The sequence below is a fragment of the Gymnoscopelus braueri genome (genome assembly GCF_963280865.1).
Source record: "Gymnoscopelus braueri genome assembly, chromosome: 19".
NCBI lineage: Eukaryota > Metazoa > Chordata > Actinopteri > Myctophiformes > Myctophidae > Gymnoscopelus > Gymnoscopelus braueri.
In genome coordinates this window covers 44,499,062-44,523,614 of record NC_137621.1, presented here as the reverse complement: position 1 = coordinate 44,523,614, position 24,553 = coordinate 44,499,062, and the positions used below count along the sequence as shown (strand labels likewise).

Below are 24,553 nucleotides of genomic sequence, written 5' to 3'. Positions count from 1 at the left end.
GGACAGTGAATTTATGAATACCATTTTTTTTTTTGCCATTTACCATAAGCCGAAAAATAGCAGATCTACAAGCTCACATCACGTCGCAGCGGCTATTTCCCAGTGCACGACACAAGCGCACAACTAAGTATAAATCAGGCATAATCTCTAATCCCTAAACCTAACTTCTAAATGCCTAATCCTAACACTAACCCCAACCTGAATCTTTTTTTTTGGTCCTAATTGTAAACCTCATCTATATCTATATATTTTTTTAACCACAAAACATAAAAAAGTATAGTAATGCAAACACACAGGCAAAGTGTCACCGTATCAATCCATTGAGACGGATCTTGCTGCCCGCACAGAGCACAAAACACTGATGTTGGCCTACAAATCAACCAAAGGTATGGCACCCCCATTTGTTGACCTGGCATCCTATAGTTTGTATAGTTTCAATGTACAGATTATTGTTTATATTATGTTTAGACTGATGCTAGGTTCTTGGTTTGTCTATGATCCTAGATTACTGAGCCACTGTCTCTATGCATTTGATGTATGTGTTTACCTTGCTTACTGTAAGTCTGCTAAATGCCTAAATTGTAAATTGTACTTAACTCATTGAGTGCCAGAATTGCCAGAATTATTTCAGAATGATGTTGTCCCAGTGCCAGAGTTTTTTGCCAAGTAAAAAAAAAGTGCTTAGGAAGCGAGATACAGCCTTTTTCAGTTCTAAGTTAAACAAGGAGTGGATGGAGCTGCAAATCTTCAGATGATGATATCTTGGGTTCTACAAATCGTCTCTGTCGGGTGGAAACCTCATATGTCCAAAACTGTACTTTTTCGGGATTCAAATTCAAAAACAGCAAAAGTAGCAGATCTACAAGCTCGAGGTGGATCTGCTAGATGCTTTTGTGTGACGCTGTAGTATAATCAGGTATAATTTACGATGCAGCCACCGTGGTGCGTCCAGCTTTGTCGAGCGTCAACGCGAACACAAAAGGCCCCTGTTCGGGGGAGGGAAGCCGGGCGGGGGGAGCGTGATAATGGTCATTGCGCGTACTCCTACGGGCTGGGGGCGCGGCACCTGTCAGCGGGGAGTGTTGGGCGGGAGGAGTAGGAATGAAGGCTCTACGTCCTCCTGGTGGGGGCTCCTCACTGACAGGGGAGTCAGTAGGGTATGACAGCAGTGACAACACAGAAATATGTGTGGGGAGGAATCAATTGGCATAACGACTAAATTGGGGAGAAAAAGGGGTAAAAAATAATTAGCTAATCTAAATTGGAAAAAAAAAGAAAAGAAAAAAAAAGTTTGAATATGGAGATAAGAGGTTTCTTCCCAACAGCAACGAAATGTCTTCTAAATCCAAAGGGTTTTCTGAAAAACATATGTTGCTGTACAGTATACTGTATATTTAGCTAAAATCACAGAAGCTTTCCCGGTCTCAAGGGTTAACGGCCCAGCAAGCCTTTTTTCATGGTTTGTCTCACCTTGATGTCCTTGGTGGCGCGGAGGCCGTGGCCCTCGTCTCCGAAGCAGGCGATCTGGAAGCCCTCACAGGAGGCCCCGCACTCCTGAGCCCAGGTCATCAGCTCTGGGAAGGAGTCCTCCCTGCTGCCCTCAAACTGCACCGAGATGCCTGACACACACACACACACACACACACACACACACACACACACACACACACACACACACACACACGAAAAGTAACATTTACTCAAGTACTGTACTTCAGTACAACTTTGAGGTATTTCTACTTTTCTGGAGTATTTCCCATTTTCAGCACTTTTACTTCTACTCACCTACATCTCAGAGGCAAATATTGTTGCTTTTGCTTTTACTCCACTACAATTATTTGAAAGCTTTAGTTACTCTGTAGATTTTGATTATTATAAGAAAACATACATTAACCACCAGCTTGTAGATCGGCTATTTTCAAAAGATTTTTACACATTTCATACATTTGAAAACTTGTGAAATGGGACATTCTGCATAATGAGAACTTTTACTTGTGGTACTTTAAGTACATTTTGATACCAATACTTTTGCACTTTTACTCAAGTAAATTTTGAATTATTTTACCGTACTTGTAACAGAGCATTTCTACATTGCCGTATTGATACCTTTACTTAAGTAAAAAAAAATACATACTTTTTCCACCACTGCCACGAGGACATCGACATTCTATGATGGCGATTTTATGAATGCCATTTTTGAAAATAGTTTTGGCATTGTTATCCCTAAGCCTAAAGCCAAAAATAGCAGATCTACAAGCTCCCAACGCGTCGCAGCTTCTAGATCGTCTCTTTTCACTACTTTTGTACTTTACCATTGTACTATGAAGAATAACACAGGGTTAAGTGGTTCATCAGACTAATTGATTTAGTCGATTATAACGAATATTCAGAAATAAGTCGGTCATTGGTTCTAAATATCCATTTTGATATATTGCTAATTGCCCTACTCCTCAGTTTGATCCAACCTCACCTGTGTGTGTGTGTGTGTGTGTGTGTGTGTGTGTGTGTGTGTGTGTGTGTGTGTGTGTGTGTGTGTGTGTGTGTGTGTGTGTGAGTGAGTGAGAGAGATCTGCTCACCTTTCTGTTTTTTCCGGATCTTCTCGACCAGAGCTCGTATCTGGATGTACTCCTCCCACTCTTTGCCTGCAGAGGGCGCTGCGCTGCTGCATTCTACCAGGACACACATGAGGCAGAGAGATGAGCTGTGTGGTATTGAATGAAACGTCATGCTGTCATTTGTCACATGGGTGCAACGCAAATACTCAGCTGTACCGCTCTTCCCACAAATGCATGTTCCTTACCGAGTGTATAGGCACTGAGTGCCGTGCTATGAGCTTGAAGATCTGCTATTTTTGAAAAATCGTGAGAATGTGAGCAAGTCTTTATGAATATATATATATATATTTTAAAGTGAACATTTGTAACTCAAATCTTTGCTTCTGGGGGGTTCTACACATGTCTTCTAAATCCTAACAGGTTTTTTTTTGGGGGGGGGGGAACTTATGTTGCTACTGTATAATATCTCTGGTTCTCTCACTTTTTCCATGTCAAGGACCGCCCAAAATGATATGTATTTGGCCGTGAACCCCCATCTCAAAACATTTTGTTCCAGAAGCAAAGATTTTAGTTAAAAATGATATTGCACACATTTTCTTTTTTTTTCTTCAAAATAGCAGATCTAGAAGCAGATCTAGAAGCTCATGCCACGCTATGAGCTTGTATATCTGCTATTTTCGAATAGCCAAAGAAATCTAAAGTGACACAGTTGCGTTCCCGGATTGAATGGGTTAACCAATCAACACCTGAGGCCGATTTCTTTTTAAAAGTCTTCTAAATCAGTTTTGACTGATGGACCCCAAGGACCCCAAAAATGTATTTGGCTGGACCCCCATCTCAAAATATATATTTTTTTCCCAGGGACTTCCAGAAGCAAAGATTTGAAAATATATGTATATATATATATATATATATATATATATATATATATATATATATATATATATATATATATATATATATATATATATATATATTCAAAGACTAAGCACAAATAAAAAATATTCCAACTCAGGTTTTTTCTAAAATTTTCGATAACCTTTCCAAAGTATTTGACCCCATTTTAGGGCCTATCGCAATCATACAGTGCAGCAATGAGGCTCTTACACCAGTCTGCTATCAATGCCACAATGTATCAAGGTTAGCTTGTAGATCTATTGTATTTGTCACTCGACATCCTGTATGCATTAGACCAGTGGTTCCCAAACTGGGTGACGGGACTCACTCAACAGTAAACAAACCAACATACAGTATAACTGTATACTATACAGGGTATATGCACATTTCTAAAACTACAATTTAATGACCTTTTTAACACATTGAATGCCAAAAACGGTCCGGACCGTTTTTGAGGGTCCAAACGAGAAGTGCCGAAAACGGTCCGGACCGTTTTTGACCCAATTCTATTTTTATACATGTGGGCCACGTGGGGCGCTAAAACGAAACTTTGACATCACCCAAGCAGTTTCTGAGAAGAAGAGGCTGGATGTGGCTCCATGTCAAAAATCCTTCCGGTCGGCGTTTTCAATGTTATCTCCTTGATTAAAAGCTTAATATCTCCATTTCTTTTTAATCTGGTGGAAACGAGCCGTTTTCGATCGGCGATCACGCTGCAATGGAGGGTCGCGTTGGAAATATTATTGTTCCAGGCGTTAGTCGGGACCCTCCGCCGTCTCGCACGCACGCTTTGTTTACATGCACTTCCTCGTCAGGGCTTCTCACAGCACGAAATGTATAACGCAAGTGGATGGAAGAAATGCTGGCACTCAACGTATAATATTTTAATAAACCTCTGGCACCCAATGTGTTAATACCAAATTGGCCAAATTGTCAAATTATTACGTAAGAAAGAGGCAAACATTGTAAAAAATTGCTGATCTACAAGTTCACACTATGCACAAAAACAAATTTCACCCACTTTTTTACTTCTGTAAACCTGTGATGTGACAATAACGCTTCTGACAATAGCGCTTCTCACAACGCCTCACAGTGCGAGGCGTTGTGAGCTTGTAGATCGGCTATTTTCACAATATTGAGGTTTTTCAATGATGAGGTTCATCATCTCATGGTTTAACCCAGAGGTCTTCAACAGGGGGTCCGCGACCCCTAGGTGGTCTGCGGAGGTACTGCAGGGGGTCCGCGAAATTGTTGTTTGATAAAAATAAAAATAAATTTTAAAAACTATAATTTTTTTTTCAAAAATGTCAATATGTCTTTAAACATAACATGACATATTTTAATAGCTTAGTATTGAATGCACAATAACATGGTATGTTTATACATATTTTGTAGAGGAAGAAAAGTTATTTTGCACACCTACTGGGACAACCTGTGGGTAGGAGCAGGCTCCAGGCAACAATTTGTTCATGTTTACTGTATACATATAAAACACAATTTTATACATACATATACGATATATGTGGTGGCCTCAGGGCCGGACTGGGACCAAAATTCAGCCCTGGCATTTTGGTCCGGACCGGCCCACCACCCCCCGGACCGTTTTGTCAACGGGCGGGGGGGGGGGGGGGGGGGGTGCTGTTTCAGCCCAGCCCTGCACATGAACTCTGCAGCCGCACTGAGGCCCCTGCTGGAAAGCATCCCAGCCCAAACATTAACGTAACTAATAATTGGGCCACACGACCCTGAAATGACCGTAATAATCCTAAAACGGGAGCAAAAATATTTGATTTAAAAAAAAAAAAAAAAAAAAAAAAAAAGTTTTTTTTTTTTTGGGTGGCCCAGCGGCCCACTTGCCCGGTACGCCAAATGGCCAGTCCACCCCTGGGTGGCCTACCCCCTACCCTACGAGGTAGGGGGTCCCTGCTCCATCACCCCATCAGGTTGGGGGTCCCTGGCCTGAAAAGGTTGAAGACTCCTGGTTTAACCCATGAAGACCGGCGAACACATCTCTGTAACCACTTTAACCATTATTTTATTAAAAAAAAGCAGATATACAAGCTCATAGCATGGCACCGAGAACCGCACTATGAGCTTGTAGATCTGCAACAAAACACATTTTGAGATGGGGGTCCGCGGCCAAATAAATATCATTTTGTGGTCCTTGACATGAAAAAGTTTGAAAACCACTGATATTATAGCAACAAAAGTTATTTCTTAGGATTTTTGTTAGGATTTAGAAGAACTTTGTAGAAATCCCAGAAGCAAAGATTTGAGTTTTGAGATTAGATTTTCCATCATTTCCAAAAAATAGCAGATATACAAGCTCATAGCGCGGCACTCGCTATGAGCTTGTATATCTGCTATTTTTGAAAAGCCAAAGAAATCTAAAATGACAGAGATGCGTCCCTGGATTAAATGGGTTAAAATAACTAATGACCGAGAACAGCCAATCTACAAGCTCACAACGGGTTGTGACTTATAGATCGGCTATTTTCGGCGCACACGATTCCAAATGACTGAAATCAGTCGACGGCGTACTGAGGACTTGGAAACCCATGTGGTCTCTTTGTGCTCGACCTACTCTGTAGGAGCTCAGAGATGAGGTTCATCATCTCTTTGGGGGAGACGGCGGCCGCCGCGCCCGTCCCCGACGACCTCTGAGTCTTTACCCGACTCTTCTTTCCCATGGCGAAGGCTGGCGCTGGTGTGTGGATGGATGGATGGATGGACGCAGCTGCAACACGACAGGCCCTGTGTGGACGCAAGACACAGGAACATCAGCACACGCACAACATGGATAGATTGTCACGATTACACATTTAAGTTGAGTAGTTGACGATTAATTGTCACTCAAAATAATTTGCGATCAACTATTCAATTGTGTTTTTGGCAATGAACATTGGAACATATGAAGCCTTTTAGGCTTCGTAATAAAAAATTGCACTGAGCAGATGACAAATAAAAGAAAATATTGACATATTTTTTCAAATATTAAAAAAAGCAGAAATAGCAATAGAAGCTTTTTTTCCCCAGCTTTTTTATACATGTAAAAAAAGCAGAAATTGCTTATCTACAAGCTTCTATTGCTATTTCTGCTTTTTTAAATATTTGAGAATGTGTGAGAATCTTTCAAGATGGAAACGATTATGACCATTATGCAAAAATAATTGTGATTATCTCAAATAATTGCGATTAGACGATTATGTAATGATTGTGACGGGCCTGAATAGGGATGGGACGATAATCGTTATTATCGTGATAAAACAAACGCTCACAGTAATCGCATCACAGGGATTTATATGTATCGTGAATTTGTCCTCCGTCATGCACTAGGATGAATTAGCTTTTGTTGAGCTGCAAATTCAGTACCACTTAAACCCCTCTATACTTGATGAAATGGACCTGTAAAGAGTGTGTTTGGTGCACTCTTATTTCACTCTACATAAATGGGCCTAATTAATAAGTACAGGGCAACGTGTTTCACTTTTGTTCATTTCTGCATTTTTCACTTCTGCAGTCCAAAGGTTTATGCAGTATACGTACATCGCCACTAGAGGGGGCAAGAGACCATGAGACATCAAAGTCAATGAATAATACCATTAGTTAGTCCATTGAATCTTAAAATATTGAGGCTCCAGTCTATGGACATTCTACAGCCATACTACATAGCTACATATATTATGTCACTGGACACATTTTCTATTCTCATTCTTTTTGACTTGGTGTAACTTTCTGGCCAAAATAGTGCATCACTTTGCCACCAACCTCCATATTATCTTGGCAGTTAAGTTCATTCAACCCGGGAAAGCGTCTGTGTATTTTTAGATTTGACCTAAAGTTCAAAGTTGGGTCAGGGGACGATTAAAAAATAGCAGAAGTACAAGTGCATAGCGTGTCACTTCGTGCCGAACTATGAGCTTGTAGATGTGCTATTTTCTAAAATTCGCGAACATTTTTGCAAATTTGAATATATATTTTTAAGCAAACATTTTTAACTCAAATATTTGCTTCTTTGCTTCTCAAATATGTTTGAGATGGGGTCGGCCAAATACATAATAATTTTGGGGGTCCTTGACATTTGAGAACCACTGACATAGCCAACATCAGATTTTCAGAAAACTGATGTAGAAGACGGTTTCAGAATCGGCCTCAGGTGGTTATAGGGCGTAGGCTTAGAAACAAAGAGAAACACTCAGACTGAGGCTCTTTTAGCCATGTCAGGAAATGAATTGAGGATCAAGTGGGGAGTGAACAGTTATCATCATACTGTATCAATCATTTGGCCGGGACATAAACAGAGGACGCATTCCATCTCTCTTTTCTTCGTTGCTTCCTGAACAGAAACAGTGTGAGAGGAAAGCCTGATTTGTAATTTGTTGCCTGCTGGGACAAAAAGCTGTACCTAAAAAATAAAAAAAAATGAAGTGCCAAGGGTACTGACAAACACAGTGGTGGAAAAAGTACTAACATTTTTTTACTTGAGTATATTTGCAATATATAAATAAGTAAAAGTCCTGGATTCAAAATGTGCTTGAGTAAAAGTACAAAAGTATTGGCATCAGAATGTACTTGAAGTACCAAAAGTACATAATGTACTCATTATGCAGAATATCCCAATTCACGTTTTCAAATGCATAAAAATCTTTTGAAAATAGCCGATCTACATTGTGAGCTTGTAGATCGGCTATTTTCAAATGGCCAAAATGTATATAGGACTGAAGTGGTTAATGTATGTTTTGTAATAATAATCTAAATCTACAAAGTAACTAAAGTTTTCAAATAATTGTAGTGGAGTAAAAGTACAATATTTGCCTCCGAGATGTAGTGGAGTAGAAGTAAAAGCACTGAAAACTGGAAATACTCCAGTAAAGTTAAAAAAAAACTCAAAATTGTACTTACTGTAAGTACAGTACTTGAGTACACATACTTAAGTTACTTTACACCACTGGCTACAGGATATTTCCCTTTGAAATCTAACAGACAGACAGATCCATCCATCTGGGGCAGGGGGGGGGGCTCCAAATGATCCCTTACAGGTCTGTTAACTCTGAGATTTATGGAGCTCCTTGAAATTAAACAGATTTTAGAATCATAACTGTCTGGACTAGAGGTATAATGTTGCCCGTTTTGCCATCGGCAAGTCCATATTATCTAATAGGATAACAGCCTAGTTCCTGTTTCATTTCCAAGCCAACGTTCAGATAGTTCTTTGGCCTGTGGCTCTGAGCAGTAATGCACACAATCAACCATCATCATCAACTAATGATACAAAATGAAAGGGAGTGATAGAAGTAGACCTAAATGCAACATATGCCTTACACATCTTTTAACAATCTCATGTTCTTTTAATATGTATATAATATATTTGTTTTTTCGTCATCCAGAGCAGTGTTTCCCAAACAGTGGGTCGAGACCCATTGTCGGGTCACGGGACCATTTTAATGGGTCGTTGATTATATATCATTTCTTTCCAGTTTTTTTTATAAAAAGATTTTCACATATAAAAAATTAAAATAAAAATAAGTCATTAAAAAATTAAAATAAAATATTAATAAGAAAAAGAAAAATCTAATAATTCCTATAAATAAAATGTCAAACATCTACAAGCTGAAAAAGCGGCACGTTGTGAACTTTTAGATCATTATTTTCACTAGTTTGGGTCCCGGGGAGATTTCTGGGGCCTCGAGCTAAAAGGTTTGGGAACCTACTGATCCAGAGGGACAGAGAGAGGCTAATCCCTGTCTCTTTTGCACTGTCATAATGATGGCTCGAAATAGACACGAGTGTCAAAGTCTAGTTTACATGGACCTTAGACCAGGGGCCAATTGAATGTATCCCCCTCTCTTAGCAGGAGGCCTAATGGTGATCTCTCCCTTCTCCCTCCGCAGCTGCTGCTCTCCCTTGTTCCCCTGCTTGTGTGACCAGATCTCCAATTATACTATACTTGTGGGGACATTTGACCCTCACACACACGTATAGTAGTAATACAAGTACACACACACACGTTAGTATTACTATACTTGTGAGGACATCAACGTTTTAAGAAAGCAGTTTTATGAATGACATTTTTGTTTTTAAATGCCTTCTTTTACCGTAACCTATAGCCAAAAAATAGACGATCTACAACTTCCATTTCTCATATTCTGTGACACGCTGTGAGCTTGTAGATCTGATTCTCTCTCTCACAACAAGTAAACCAATAAGAAAAAAGCATAACACTATAGTGGTCTTTTTGCGTGTCTTCTGCAATGTGCTGACCCTTTGCTGGGTGAGCTAACCTCGGGACATTTTATTCTAGTGCTTGAAGAGGGCTGGAGGAGTAGACACTAGACAGCTGCACGCCGTGACATTCGGTGGCAGCATTTGTCACTTTCAGTCCCACTCAGTCACTTTACGAGGGGAAGCCAAGTGCTTCAGGCTGCTAGACGGACAGCTGGCCATCGCGCTGGCCCCGATATCTTACTTTTAACCACATGAACCCTAGAAACCCTTTTCGGCAAAGATATTTAGTGCAGAGAGAGGCAAGGGCTGTCACGAATATGACATAAGTTGACGATTGATTGTCATGCAAATAATTGCAATTGACGGTTTAATCGTGTTTTTGGCATTAAACATTGGAACGCACGGATCCAAAATGTATTTCTGTTTGCTTTTTAGGCTCCGTAGTCAGAAATTGCACAAGGCAGATATGACAAATAACTTATTAACATTATTAACATTTATACAAATAAATTACGGACATAATTTACAGGAGTTGACACTGAGGTCTCAGAGGCACTTGCCCGTCGGGAAAGTACAGGTCATGTTCTACTTGCCCAAAGGTCATAGCCACTTGCCCGAAAAGTAAATCATCCATTACAAAATGATAGGTATTTTCTTTACTTTCTGGGGCTGTACGATGAAAAATTTCACCCCTCAATTTTGTAGATCTGCTATTTTCAAAGAATCTTGATAAAAATTGTTATATATATATATATTTTTTTTTTACATTTAACAACACAAATCTTGCATGGGGGTCCTGGGCACAAACTATTTTCAGATCCAGGGTCCGCAGCCAAATACATACACACTATTTGGGAGTCCCTTGACCTGAGAAAGTTTGAGAACCACTGACTGCACTAAGTGAATACTAGGGTTTAAGTGGTTAAAGTCAGCAGGGTCATTGGCTGTCAAGATGTCACAAACTGCCGAATTTCAACAAGCCACGTTTTTAACCAATATCCACATTTTGTCACACCTTTTGTAACGGCAGGGATTGCAGCTGCCGATTTCACACTTTTAAAGTTGCGAATGTGACAATTACCTCCACCCACCAAGTGGGACTTGAACCGAATAAAAACGACTTCGATTTTATACCTGTGCCTGAACGTAAAGCAACTTTGCGCTTCCGCTTATGGCTTCCTTAGCTGCGGGTACTCGGCTACAGTCAATAAGTAATACGTAAGCCTTGCCCATCTCCTGTTTCTGTAGCTTGAGGCGGCATTACAAGTACATCCCCCAGCCATGATGTACAAGTAAGTACACTCCCAAGCAGGGTGGCATTGGGTCCCATTTTTTGTATTTGGAATGACCCGGCCAAGGGATTGAACCCTGACCTCCCAGTTTCAGGGCGGCACTCTCACCACAAGGCCACTGACCAACAGTGGAGTCAATATTTACACAACAAATAAAATAATAACACCAAAACCGGCGTGGAAATGGTGGAGTCTTACAAGGTCAGATAAAGGCTCGATGCCGAAACACATTAGCAGCCTGATATAGCAACAATTGAAATGTGTGAATCGGAGCTTAAAAGGGATAGTACAGCCACAAAATTACATATTTTCTATCGATTACTCACCCCATGGAGATTTGAATTCATGGATATTTAGTTTTTTTTGTCGCATTCCTAAGCTAATAATTTGATGACGAGCAGTGGGTTCCGGTAGGAGACACAAAGAGTCTCCCTTTGTATCTCCTAACGGAACCCACTGCTCGTCATCAATGCATCTGTGTAACCACTTTAACCATTATTTTATACTTTGGCTATTCAAAAGAGCTTGTAGATCTGCTATTTTTGCAAAATCGTGATATTTTTTGCAAATCTTTGAATATATATATATATTTAAAGCGAAAATGTTTAACTCAAATCTTTGCTTCTGGGGGGTCCCTGGAACAACTCATGTTGAAATGTCATTATATCAATTTGGGGGCCCTTGACATGGAAAAGTTTGAGAACCACCGGTTATAGCAACACAAGTTTTAGAAGACATTTTGCACAATCCCCAGAGGCAATGATTTGAGTTACAAATGATCGCTTGAAAAATATATATATTCCAAGATTTGCAGACATATTCACGATTTAAAAACAAATAGCAGATCTGCAAGCTCATAGCGCGGCACCAAGCTTGCATATCTGCTATGTTTGAATCACCAAAGTATAAGATAATGGTTATGGTCTAAAAATGGCGGATGCTTTCCCAGTCTTAATGGGTTGAACATTGGCTTTTCTTTTTCTAAAGTTCTAAACATCATGTACCTGCTACTACACACGCCATCTGTCCATATATCTTAATTATCATCATTATTATTATTTTTTACACGTTTCTAACCTGCTAAATAATCTCACCCACTTTTTTACACGTGATAATGAAGCTGATTCTGAATATGGTTTATTTGTACCAGGTTACACCTGTGTGTCTATAATGTGACTTTATGAGCAGTAATCCTCAGCCTCTTATGACCAAAACTGTTACTTTTCAAGAAATGGAAACAAATGTAGTTATTATTTAGTCACAAGCTTGTGTTAATACTTTTCATCTGTTCAATCTTCATAAAAACCTACAGACACGCTTAAGCACTTTCACTTAACCCATTAAGACCTGGGACGCATCTGTGTCACTTTTTCATTTGAGCTAAAAAGCATTATTTTACACTTTGGCTATTCAAAAATATAAATATACATAAATATACAAGCTCATAGCGCGGCACCGAATGCCGCGAGTGCCGCACTACGGCACTCCAAATACATGTAATGTCGGGGGTCCTTCACATTAATACGTTTGAGCACCACTGATATAGCAACATACGTTTTTTTCAGAAAACTGTTAAGAATTTAGGAGACATTTGTAGAATCGGCCTCAGGTCTTAATGGGTTAAAAACAAATTCAAAAGTAGCAACAATTTTAGATTGGCTGTTTTTGCTACTTTTGTGCTGCACTGTAGTTTAACACATTGACTGCCAATCACGTAGATCTACGCGAACCGCTTTAAAGCCGCCACGTGCCAATCACGTAGATCTACGTGAAGTGAAAAAAATTCACTCACCCAATTCACCCAAAGACCAAGGAGATATGATTAGTTGAAGATCTAGACTCCTATCCACCTCCTTGTTAACTTAAAACTTAAAAATGCTGTATTTCGGCTCCTGAGTACTTTTTTTTTTCCAATGAAAAACTCTGGCACTGGCTAAAAAAATATGCAATAATTCTGGCAGTCAATGTGTTAATGAAGTATGGCATTAATTTATTCAAAAAATATATATTCACCTGTTTCCTAGGCTGTGTGTTTTCCACTTCCTGTCGATTTCATTGGATATCATTGGTCATCTGACCAGTTTCATTGGATTTCATTGGATCAAATCGACAGGAAGTGGAAAACACACAGCCTAGGAAACAGGTGAATATATTTTTTTAAAGAGTGAGATAAAAGGTTTCTGCCCGACAGCAACACTATGCAGTAAGATTGGTCAATCAATGCTTTGGTGTAAATACACTCCTAATGTGTGCTATGTACGTGTCGTGAATACATCTATGCTATGATGTGACAATAAAGTAGATTCTGATCTGAATTTGAAAAAGCCTTATTTTGCCAGTTGAATATGACTCATTTTCAGATGGTGGAATGTTTCAGATAGCAAATGTTGGTTCAGTCAATGTATCAAACACAAGTCAGTAGGTGATTGGCAACTAACTGACTGTACTTGAGTACAACACTTTGAGTAAATGTTAGTTACTTCCCAACACTGGTTATCAGTATACTATGCACTTCCCTTATTCAATGTAGGCAATGCCAATATATTCTGCAGCAAGATCTCCGTAGCAAGCTCATGCACAGCTAGTAGTTGACTTAATCCCAAATCCTGATACTATGAAAAAACCACATGCACACAAACCCCTGAGTCGTTTTCGACCAAGGAAATATCCATAAATGATAAAGCACTTGCCTAACTGTAGACACACCGACTGTGCAATATGTGCACAGTGACAAAAGTACAGCTACAACATTACAAGATTTCAAACCAAGCCAATCCGTTAACTGGAAAGTAGGTAATTAACAGAGTGTATTGAAACCGACATGTAGGACCAATAAACAACTTCAAAAATAGCAGATCTACAAGCTCATAGTGCGGCACTCGGTGCCGCACTATGAGCTTGTATATCTGCTATTTTTGAATAGCCAAAGAAATCTAAAAATGACACACAGATGCGTTGCCGGTCTTACTGGGTTATACTGCAAGTGAACTTCTACAGTGACTTGTCAGTAACTGCTCCACTAACTGCAGCTATCACAACCGCATATCCCCCATGGGTCTGTCTGCCTATTTATCTAATATACACTTCCTAACTGACCATATGACACAATTAGCACCTCTAATAGTCGCCCTTTCCTTTACTTCGGCTCTGGTTACTCTAGTACAGTGGTTCACAAAGGAGTCCTTGAGGGGGTTCCAGGGGGTCCCCAGAAAAGTTGTTTTGATATAGCACCAATATCAGTTTAACCACTTTGGAATGCCAAATCTTTGTGTGATAGTAACGTTCCCTTTTAAATATAATAATCACTTGAACCCTAGCATCCCTATTCTGGTGGGAACAATCGCCGAAAATAGCTGATCTGCAAGCTGACAACGCGTCATCATACTGTAACCTCGCATCACCAGTCTTTCCACCTCGGAGGAAAGCCTGGTGTCTGTTACTAAAGACCCATATGATCCGGTCTAGGCCACGCCTACTGAAAAAGAAAAAAGAAAAAGGAATCCTCTTTCCGGATTGTCGCGATCCGGTTTTGCGGTGCCGCTTTGTTTTGGTTCCCCAATCCCTATTTAAATGGAATAGAATTTCCCCGTGGGATAATACGGATAATACAGACGCTAAATAGTCTCCGGAAAGTACACTCACATTTATATTTAAAAAATAAGCTAAACTACGCCGCATCAAGGATTTTATAGGACGGACCTATTTTGGGGTGAGACGTAGGGCTGCACGATTCTTGCTAAAATGAGAATCACGATTTTCCTCCATAAGAATTGAGATCACGATTCTCACACAATTCTCTTGTAAATATAAAAATATATGGCAAAAAAAAAATTTTAATTGAAAAAAAAATCGTCATAATTTAAAATCGAGATCGCATAGGTGTCTGAATCGAGATCACGATCTTTTTTCGATTAATCGTGCAGCACGTCTTTCCGGTTTGTCGCGATCCGGTCGCTGATGACGCGGATGACGTAGAGCTCCCGACCGGATCATATACCCGAAAAGGAATGGTGCCCAGGCTATCATACTGTGATACGATTACGTTGTCAGCTTGCAGGTTGGCCGGACTGCTCACCTCCGAGGTAGAATCCAAACTTTGGCCAGGGGAGATACAGTGCGCTTATGGGCTTGTGGCAGTGCTACGTATTAGTAGTAATATAGATATGTACATACAGATGTACTAGTTATATTGTATTAACATACTGTACAATACAGATGTACTGGTTATAACATAATCTACCATACACATGAATTAGTTATTTTGTATTAACATACTCTACCATACAGATGTACTCGTTATATTGTAATAACATACTCTACCATACAGATGTACTAGTTATATTGTATTGATTGTATATGCATTTTAATTTGTCTTTGATTGATTGATTGATTGAATATTTTATTAGGCAAAAAAATTTTAAAACAGCACAGTTACATTTAAAATACTTTGTCTAACAGGTCCCTTCATGAAAGTCCTTGCGGACTTGTTTCCAATGAGGGCCTTGGGATCCATTTTATGAAGTCTAATATGTCTTCATAAATGGTTATTTATGTACATGGGCATACAGTTTAATGTGAAGTTCCTTTTTTCAAATGCATGTTTTTAAATGTATGTATTGTGTTTATATGTGGACCCCAGGAAGGCTAGCGGTGCTTTAGGGCACCGTTAATGGGGATCCTAACAAAATTACACAAATAAACAAATAGACGTACTACTCTACCATACACATTAATTAGTTATAGTATCATACTGATGTGCTAGTCATATTGTATTAGCATACTCTACCATACAGATTGGTTGAAATAAGTCCTGGATTGAAGCTTTATTATTATTTAACACTCAGGGGTTTGGCATCCATCACGGTCCGGTGAACTCCATTAGACTAAAAAAAGGCTTTTCCTTTCTACAAGCCAGTATAGTTTGCCATGCACTACTCCTGGGGTTCTGGTTCAAGTTATTTGTGTCTCTCTGTAGAACTATCATCTTTCTCCCCCCCCAGTAGGCCATACATGCATGCATGCAAGTAGGCCTGTCGACAATTATTACATCATTGAGATAATCACAATTTCTTTGGCATAATCGTTTCCATGTTGAAAGATGTTTCAATATTTTCAAACATTTTCAAAATAGTGGAAATTGCAGATCAACAAGCTCACAACGAGTGAGCTTGTAGATTTCCACTATTAATGTTTTTTTGAAAGTAGAAAGTTATTAAAAGTAATTTCATTGTATATTTAGGTTATTTGCCCTGTGCAACTTACTTCACAGCCTAAAAGCCAAACAGAAATGCAATTTCAATTCCTATGTTCCAGTGTTCAAGGCAGAAACACAATTAAATCATTAATCACAATTATTTGTGTGACAATTAATCGTCATGTAAAAAAATCATAATCGTGACAGCCCTATGCATGCTAACGTTAGCATTAGCAGAGTGGTCACGCCCATCCAGCATCTACAATCTAATTGGACCAGAAGCAAAGCAGCAGCAAAAAAGCAAGGCTTTGATTATGTTGTGCTAACATTAATAAGTAGAGAGGCTAGAGTCCGGGAGTCCCATCGCCCGGAGGGACGCTCAAGGATTGGTTGGCTTACTGCCGCCCCCAGGGTTGCCGGAGCAACCGTTATTCATCTATTATTAAAGGGATATTTCACTTTCAAATAAAATAAACCTGACACAAATATATACAAAAATGTAAAAAGTAATGGAAAAATCACGGCCCCCTCACGCATCAGAAGGACATTCAACTGTGTGAGTGTGAGTGTACAAATGGGACCAAATGGACCCTTATAATGGTCCATTTGATTTCACTTGTACACTCCCACAGTTAAGACACCTGTAACCCCCCTCAAGGACCCCCGGGCGGGGGGGGGGGTTCCTTGTTGAGAGTGTACAAGTGGAACCAAATGGACCAGTAAGAGACCTGTAACTCCCCTCAAGGACCCCAAGTGGGGGTTCCCGGACCCCACACTGAGAATCACTGATCTAAACAGTGGGTCTGACAGCAGCAGACCTTTTATCTGTTTGTTTGTTTGTTTGTTTCATTGTTTTAAAAAAAATTAGACCGCAAAACAATAAGAGAATGTTTTTATTTAATGATTTTATGCCAACATTACCTTCCTAGTTTAAATTACGTGAGCACAAATCAGAACAGTTATTCTAATAATAATAAAATGATAATAATAATAATAAATTCATAATCTCATGTCCAAAAAAAACCCCCCAAAAATGACACTGTCAGCTGCTGCGTTCGTTTTGACAACCAGCTGCGGGCCAATCACAGCGCGGAAGTCCACCCGGGCTATGGGGTCGTACCATTTAAAGGCTTTTTCTTTAAGGTGGCTAGGCTAACCAGGCTAACAACTCTCCAAAGCTCAACCTGTGATATCACGTGTCTGTGCGCTAGCATTGAGTCACGCGGCGCGGTCGCTACTAATTACTATATTCGTACGTCATGTTGCTGTGAAACAAACGAGTGTTTATTACCTTTTATTTAGTGTTGTTGTGTGTTGTGTGTTTGTAGCGGTTCCTCTGTCCACTCTCTCTCTGCTCTATATCCACTTGTCTCTCCCTCTTTCTCTCTCTCTTCTGACGTGCACGTGAAACCCAGTGTTGCCAGATTGTGCGAGAGAAATAAGCAACTAAATATAGGAAAGCAAGCCCAAAATAAGCAACTATGGGCGTTGTGAGCTTGTAGATCTGCTATTATTATTTTTTTATATTGAAAGAAAATATTAATTATTTGGAACATTATTTGAAAAACATTCTAACACAAATCTGATATGGGGCTCCCTGGCACAGTCCATGTCATGATATGAAAATATTTGAGAACCACTGGTTTAAACAGCATTAGAAACAAGCCCAAATAAGCAAAGTACACTTTAGAAACAAGCCCAAAAAAAACACAACCTTAGAATTACAAAATGACTGCACCCCGCAAATACCAATATTTACAAGCAACTTTACAGAAAAAAGAAGCCCCAAGTCGCTTATAATAAGCGGACATGGCAACACTGCTCTCTTCTGACGTGCACGTGAAACCTATCTTGACAAAGACCACGCCCTTTTTGCCTCAAGTGACTGTCACTGACGGAGCGCTCCGCTTCTGCCATTGGTCGAGGCCGGGATGTTGCGTGTTTGGTTATGTTGCGCTGCTGCTGCCCCGCCCCCTCCGAAAAGTAAAAATATCAATACTGCAATGTAGAAATACTCTGTTACAAGTGAAAGTCCGGGATTCTAAATGTACTTGAGTAAAAGTACAAATGTATTGGTATCAAAATGTACTTAAAGTACCAAAAATAGAAAGTGCTCATTATGCAGAAGGTCCCATTTCACAAGTTTTCAAATGTAGCCTATAAAATGAATACAAGTCTTTTGAAAATGTCAGATCTACAAGCTCACAATGCATCAAATCGTGACACATTGTGAGCTTGTAGATCGGCTATTTTCAAGGGCTGCCAACACTCCTGGATCCTGCAGGAGTCTCCTGGATTTCTCCTGACAATCTCGGTGAAACAGCTCTCAAAGTCACTCTACGTAAACAAAGTTGATGCAGACTATTGAGCATCACCAAACCCAGTAGGCCTACTGTTTTTTTTTTTTAATGAAAATGTTCTTGTCTTCTTGTTGATTTCGCTATTTTTATTAGGAAGAAAACCCGGACTTGATCCGCGGATCCTGAACCGGATCTTCAAATGAATAAAATAAACAGGAAGTTGACATTTTTATTAAAAAAACAAACAGTACTGGGTTTGGTGATGTTCTATATTGTCTGAATCAGCTTTGTTTGTGTTCGTTTATGTGCTAAAAGAGTGACTCAATGTAAGTCAATGAGGAGCAGCAGGACCCTAAGGTCAGCTGTCCAGAGTCTATTGGTCATTCCTTGTACCAGGTTGGTTGGCCATAGTTGAATGATTAGAGAGCTCGCCTGGGAAGCCTAAGGTTCGAAGTGTCCCTGAGCAAGACACTTAACCCCTAACTGCTCCCCCCTCCGCGTTCCCCCACAAGATGAAGAAAGGTCAAAAAACAAAAAGGTATGGAATACCCTTCCACAGGTCTTGAGTGCTGGAATGAAAAAAGGTCAGCCTCTGTGGAATTGTTTAAGAACCACTTACAAACATTACTGTTTAAACAACTATTTGTGGAATGTCTTTGATTTTTTTTTCTGTTTCTGTTGTATTTAAGCTGGAGGAGGCAGAACATTTCCACAGGTCTTGAGAGCTGCAGCCGCAGCTTTGGACATTTTTAAGAACCACTTGTGGAATGTCTTAGATTTGTTTGTGTGTTTTTGTTGTTTTTAATCATTTGAATGTTTCATGCTGTGTTTTTATTTCTGTTGTAATTATGTAAAGCACTTTGTGAATTATCTCTGTGAGAAGTGTTATATACTGTACAAATGTAATGTACATACTTACCTACTTCACCACATCACACCACACGTTCATAAGAGTTGTTGAACATGTTTCACCAGGCAAGTCATGTCAGTTGTTAATGAGGTAATCGCACTGCACTGGCTATGACGACATTAGAGACTATTATGGATGATGATGGTGCCGTTGTTCCCCAAATGGAGAGAACGTTTTAAGCCTAGCCTGCTCTTAAACTAACAGTGTCTGCCTCCTGGACTGAACCTCGAAGATGGTTCCAACAGGAGAGGAGCCTGATAGTTGAAAGTTCTCTCTAGGTCGAGATTCTAGGAGCCACAAAGTAAACCTTCATAGCCTACTGGGAATGCATGGGACACGCACGTGTGTACTCACACTCAAACTCACTCACGCACACGCAATCTTTAAAAACACACTCCAAGGATTATGAGACTAGACTAACAGAGATATTAACTTTTAAGTAATGAATGGTTATTATTAAAGATGGGTCTTTTTTTTAGTAATCCTGGGCGCACACTCAATTCAATTCAATTCAATTCAAAGGGCTTTATTGGCATGAGAAAACATACGTTTACATTGCCAAAGCATAATACAACAATACAGCAATACAATCAAAACGAAAAATATGTACATTTGAAAGTCAGAATCTTCAATAGATCAATTTCTATGTACCAAGATCACTGGGTGCAGTTATAGTGCCGGAATATACCCAATGATTAGTCTTTAGGGTGGTTGTGTTCCGTTTGATATCCTTTTCCTATCACAGCAACTCACGAATCTTGCTGCTGTGTTTGCACATTGTTGTACTTCGCCCAGCAGATATGGGAGTTTTTTGTCATTGGTCATGTTTTCAAAATCTCTGTGTGTGGTTGTAATCTGTGGGAAGTATGTGTCTCTGATGTCTTGGTACAATGGACAGACGGTTAGGAAGTGTAGCTCGGTTTCCACTTCATTTTGTGTGCAGTGGGTGCATAGTCTGTCTTCTCTCGGGATACAGGTCTGCCTGTGACGACCTTTCTCGATCGCAAGACTGTGCTCACTGAGTCTGTACCTAGTTAAGATTTTTCTTTGTTTTGGGTCAGTCACGGTGCTCAGGTATTCTGCCACGGCGTATTCTTTGTTTAGGGCCAGATAGCATTCTAGTTTACTCTGCTTTTGTGTTGCTTCTTTCCAGTGTGTCAGGTAGTTTTCCTTTTGCTGTTTTATAATTTGGTTTAGTCCAATGGGTTTTCTATCTCGTGGCTCTGTTTGTGTTTGTGCCCGGAGTTCCAGGGCCAGCTGGCTGAGGGGGCATCTCTCTAGGGTTTCGCTGTGTGTGAGTGCCTTGTTATGGAGTGCATCTAGGTCGCTTTCTTTTAGGTGGTTGTAGAACTTAAGTGCTCTCTTTTTTATTTTGATAATTAGTGGGTATCGTCCTAATTCTGCCCTGCATGCATTATTTGGTGTTTTTCGCTGGGTACGGAGAATGGATTTGCAGAATTCTGTGTGTAGGGTCTCGGTTTGGTGTTTATCCCATTTTTCAAGGTCATGGTTTGCTAATGGTCCCCAGATCTCACAACCATAAAGGGAAATTGGTTCTATCACAGAGTCCAGTATTTTAAGCCAGGTTTTAATTGGGATGTCTATTTTGATGTTTCTTTTGATAGCATAGAATGCCCTTCTTGCCTTGTCTCTCAGGTCCTTTACAGCTTGGTTGTAGTTCCCTGTGCTGCTGATGTTTAGGCCAAGGTAGGTATAGTTTTTTGTTTGTTCTAGTGGGATTGTATTTAGGAAAAATTGATGGTTTTGGCGGCTGGATCTTTTTTGAAATATCATGATTTTAGTTTTAGTTAGGTTCACTGTCAGGGCCCATGTCTGGGAGAATTTGTGTAGGAGATCAAGTTGCTGCTGTAGTCCTTCCTTGGTTGGAGACAGCAGCAGCAGGTCATCTGCAAAAAGTAAGCATTTGATTTCTGTGTTTGCCAAGGGGATGCCTGGAGCTGTGGACTGTTCTAACGTTTTTGCTAATTCGTTGATATATATGTTGAAGAGTGTTGGACTCAGGCTGCATCCCTGTCTAACTCCTCGGCTTTGGGGGAAAAAGTCTGTGTGCTTTTCGCCTATTTTAACTGCACATTTGTTGTTAGTGTACATTGATTTTATGATGTCATAGGTTTTCCCCCCAATGCCACTCTCCAACAGTTTGTACATCAGACCCTCATGCCAAATTGAATCGAATGCTTTTTTCAAGTCGACAAAGCAGGAGAATAATTTGCTTTTGTTTTTGTTTAATTGGTTGTCAATTAGGGTGTTTAGAGTGTAAATGTGGTCTGTTGTGCGATATTTTGGTAGAAAGCCAATTTGTGATTTGCTCAGGACATTGCTTTCTGTGAGGAAGTTTAGAATTCTGTGGTTGAGGATCATGCAGAGGATCTTTCCGAGGTTGCTGTTTACACAGATCCTGCGGTAGTTATTTGGGTCATATTTGTCTCCATTTTGTGGAGTGGCGTTATCAGCCCAAATTCCGAGCTCATGCCTCCTTCAATGCATGAGAGCTAACAAGCCTTCTTATCACCCGACAGGGGGAAGTTTCCCCAGTTAGACATAGCGTGTGGAAGTAACACGTTATTCCAACCAGTTCCTTTCCCCTCCATCAGGCGCCCCGGCTGACCAGGGGGGGGCAGTATAGAGACCAGGATTAGTGCATGTAATTTTGTGAGGGCACCTACCCTAGGGGACACGGGGAGAACATACAACTCCACACAGAAAGGCCTCTTTGCCAACCCCACTTAGGGTATATGGGCACTGATGACGCGGAGGAGAGAACACGCCCCCAGTGCCCACAGCATCCCCGGCGGGAATGGAACCCAGGACCTTCTAGCTGTGAGCCATTAAAGATTAAAGATGCTTCAGTCATCAAATCAATTTCGGTTGGCCTACTTTTAGCATTTTAATGGATGAAATTGTACCCATCATCTCCCTACTAAAGCAAGCCTGATAAAAGTATCAAACTCACAAAATTCACCAAAACACAGGAAATTACATCTACTCTGTTAAAAAGTTTCGGGGGGAGGACCCCCGGACCCCCGCTTGGGGATAATCACTGGGTAATGTATGTTTTCTAATAAAATTCTAAATCTACAAAGTAACAAAGTAACTAAAGTTTTCAAATAATTGTAGTGGAGTAAAAGTACAACTCTAGTAAAAAAAATGTTTTACTTAAGTACAGTACTAAAGTAAATGTACTTAGTTACTTTACACCACTGGCTTTTAGTATTACATGTGTGGATTTATATTATGATTTCTCTTTTATTATGGATCTCTATTTTGTTATTTATGTTTTTTCTTCTAGTTTTCTATTTTATTCTACCTTCTGGGTTTTCTATTTTGATGTTTATATAAATACAAAACATCACATGGATGCACCTGTGACGTTTCATCAGTGTTGTAGCCTGGGGTCATCGGGTGTTTCGGGTCTCGCAACATAGGCTACACCCTCGCCCAGGTGACCCCGACTTAGGTCCCAGTAGCTACCCACGGTCAGTCCTCTTAGGGCAAGACAGGGCCCATCAGGCCGCTTCTCCGGAACTTCTCTGCCAGGACCGGGGGAGGCTCTGGCACGTGGAGGGACTAGGCTCCGTGGATGTCCTCCTATCCGGTCCCCTCCTTCGTCTCTCCAGGTCCAGGACCTGAGCGTTGCACCAGACTCCCCCCCCGCTCCAAACATTTCACTACGGCATGATGGTGTCTTGGGCCGTGGTGGTACTACAGGCTCCACTTGCGGCTTGCCTGAAAGGCCCTCCTTAAAGGCCTCACCGTGGGTTTGTTGGGATTCTTCCTCACGGAAGGCACAGGTTGGGGCAACAACAACCCGTACTGCTGTTTTTGTTTTATTTTCTGCACGACGCGTTTCGCGGTGTTGGCTTCATCAGTGTTGCTAGCACCTGATGAAGCCAACACGGCGAAACACGTTGTGCAGAAAATCAAACAAATATATATATATATATATATATATATATATATATATATATATATATATATATATATATATATATATATATATTTATATATATTTGGATTTCTATTTTGTTTATATTCTTTCTTTTTGTCTTCTATTTTCTATTTTGTCATTCAAATTTTGTTTTGTATTTTTATTTTGTCATTTATATTTTTTTTATGTTTTCTATGTTGTTATTTATGTTTAATCAATAATAATATTAATATCATTATTATTATTATTATTATTAAGTGTAATAATAATAATAATAATAATAATAATAATAATAAGTGTAATAATAATAATAATAATAATAATAATAATAATAATAATAATCATGTCCCACACACTCCAGTCCACATGGTGGCGGTTTTTTATCACGGTATTATTTCTACAAGGAGTTGTTCGTTTTGTGTCACCGTCACGCAGAGCCCAATGGCAGAGCCCCGCATTTTGCACTCTTTAAAAAAAACACATCGCGTGACACAAAACGAGCGCTTCCTCCACCTCGTCTCTCAGCCAATCACAGCAAATAGGGGGTGTGGCTTATTTATTTTTTTGTCTCGCAAGAGCAGCAGTGTTGCCATGTCTGCTTATTTAAGCGATTTTGGTCTTATCTCTCTGTGAAGTTTCTTATCTTGTAAATATTGGTAGTTGCGGGTTGCGTTTTTTTGGGCTTGTTTCTAAAGTGTAATTGTTTATTTGGACTTGTTTCTAAAGTTTAGTTGTTTATTTGGGCTTGTTTCTAAAGTGTAGTTGTTTATTTGGGCTTGTTTTTAAAATGTAGTTTATTTGGGCTTGTATCTAAAGTGTAGTTGTTTATTTGGGCTTGTTTCTAAAGTGTAGTTGTTTATTTGGGCTTGTTTCCAAGTGTTCAAGTCAAGGACCCCAAAATATATATATATTGTCTGAGGACCCCCATATGAAAATATTTTATGCCAGGTACAAATATCATTATTATTATTATTATTTTCAAATTTTCTTCAAGATCTTTTTTTTGAAAAAAGCAGATCTACAAGCTGGTTGTGAGCTTGTAGATCTGCTATTTTCAAATAGCCAATGTATTATGTTAAAAGGGCGAAGGGGCGCTTCTTTAGGGCTGGTTTTCATAGACCTGGTTGCTTATTTCTTTCACAGAATCTGGCAACACTGGCTGTAAAACACGCCTATCAAGAAGCAAGAAGAAAACCCCCAAAACACGTTCCTTTCTTTCTCTCGCTTCTT

General features: G+C 39.8%; 1 protein-coding gene across 1 annotated transcript in view; it reads right to left on the bottom strand.

The window, feature by feature from the left end:
- Positions 1 to 17,541, bottom strand: part of LOC308074358 (actin-histidine N-methyltransferase-like) — a 57,529-nt gene extending 39,988 nt beyond the window's left edge. The window contains exons 1-4 of the mRNA XM_080413776.1: positions 17,456 to 17,541; positions 6,038 to 6,207; positions 2,578 to 2,670; positions 1,471 to 1,619 (exon numbers count right to left, since the gene is read on the bottom strand). Coding sequence (XP_080269902.1) covers positions 1,471 to 1,619; positions 2,578 to 2,670; positions 6,038 to 6,143 — 348 coding nt within the window. The 5' untranslated portion in view covers positions 6,144 to 6,207; positions 17,456 to 17,541. The remainder of the gene's footprint in view (positions 1 to 1,470; positions 1,620 to 2,577; positions 2,671 to 6,037; positions 6,208 to 17,455) is intronic.
- Between the last annotated feature and the right edge of the window lie 7,012 nt (positions 17,542 to 24,553).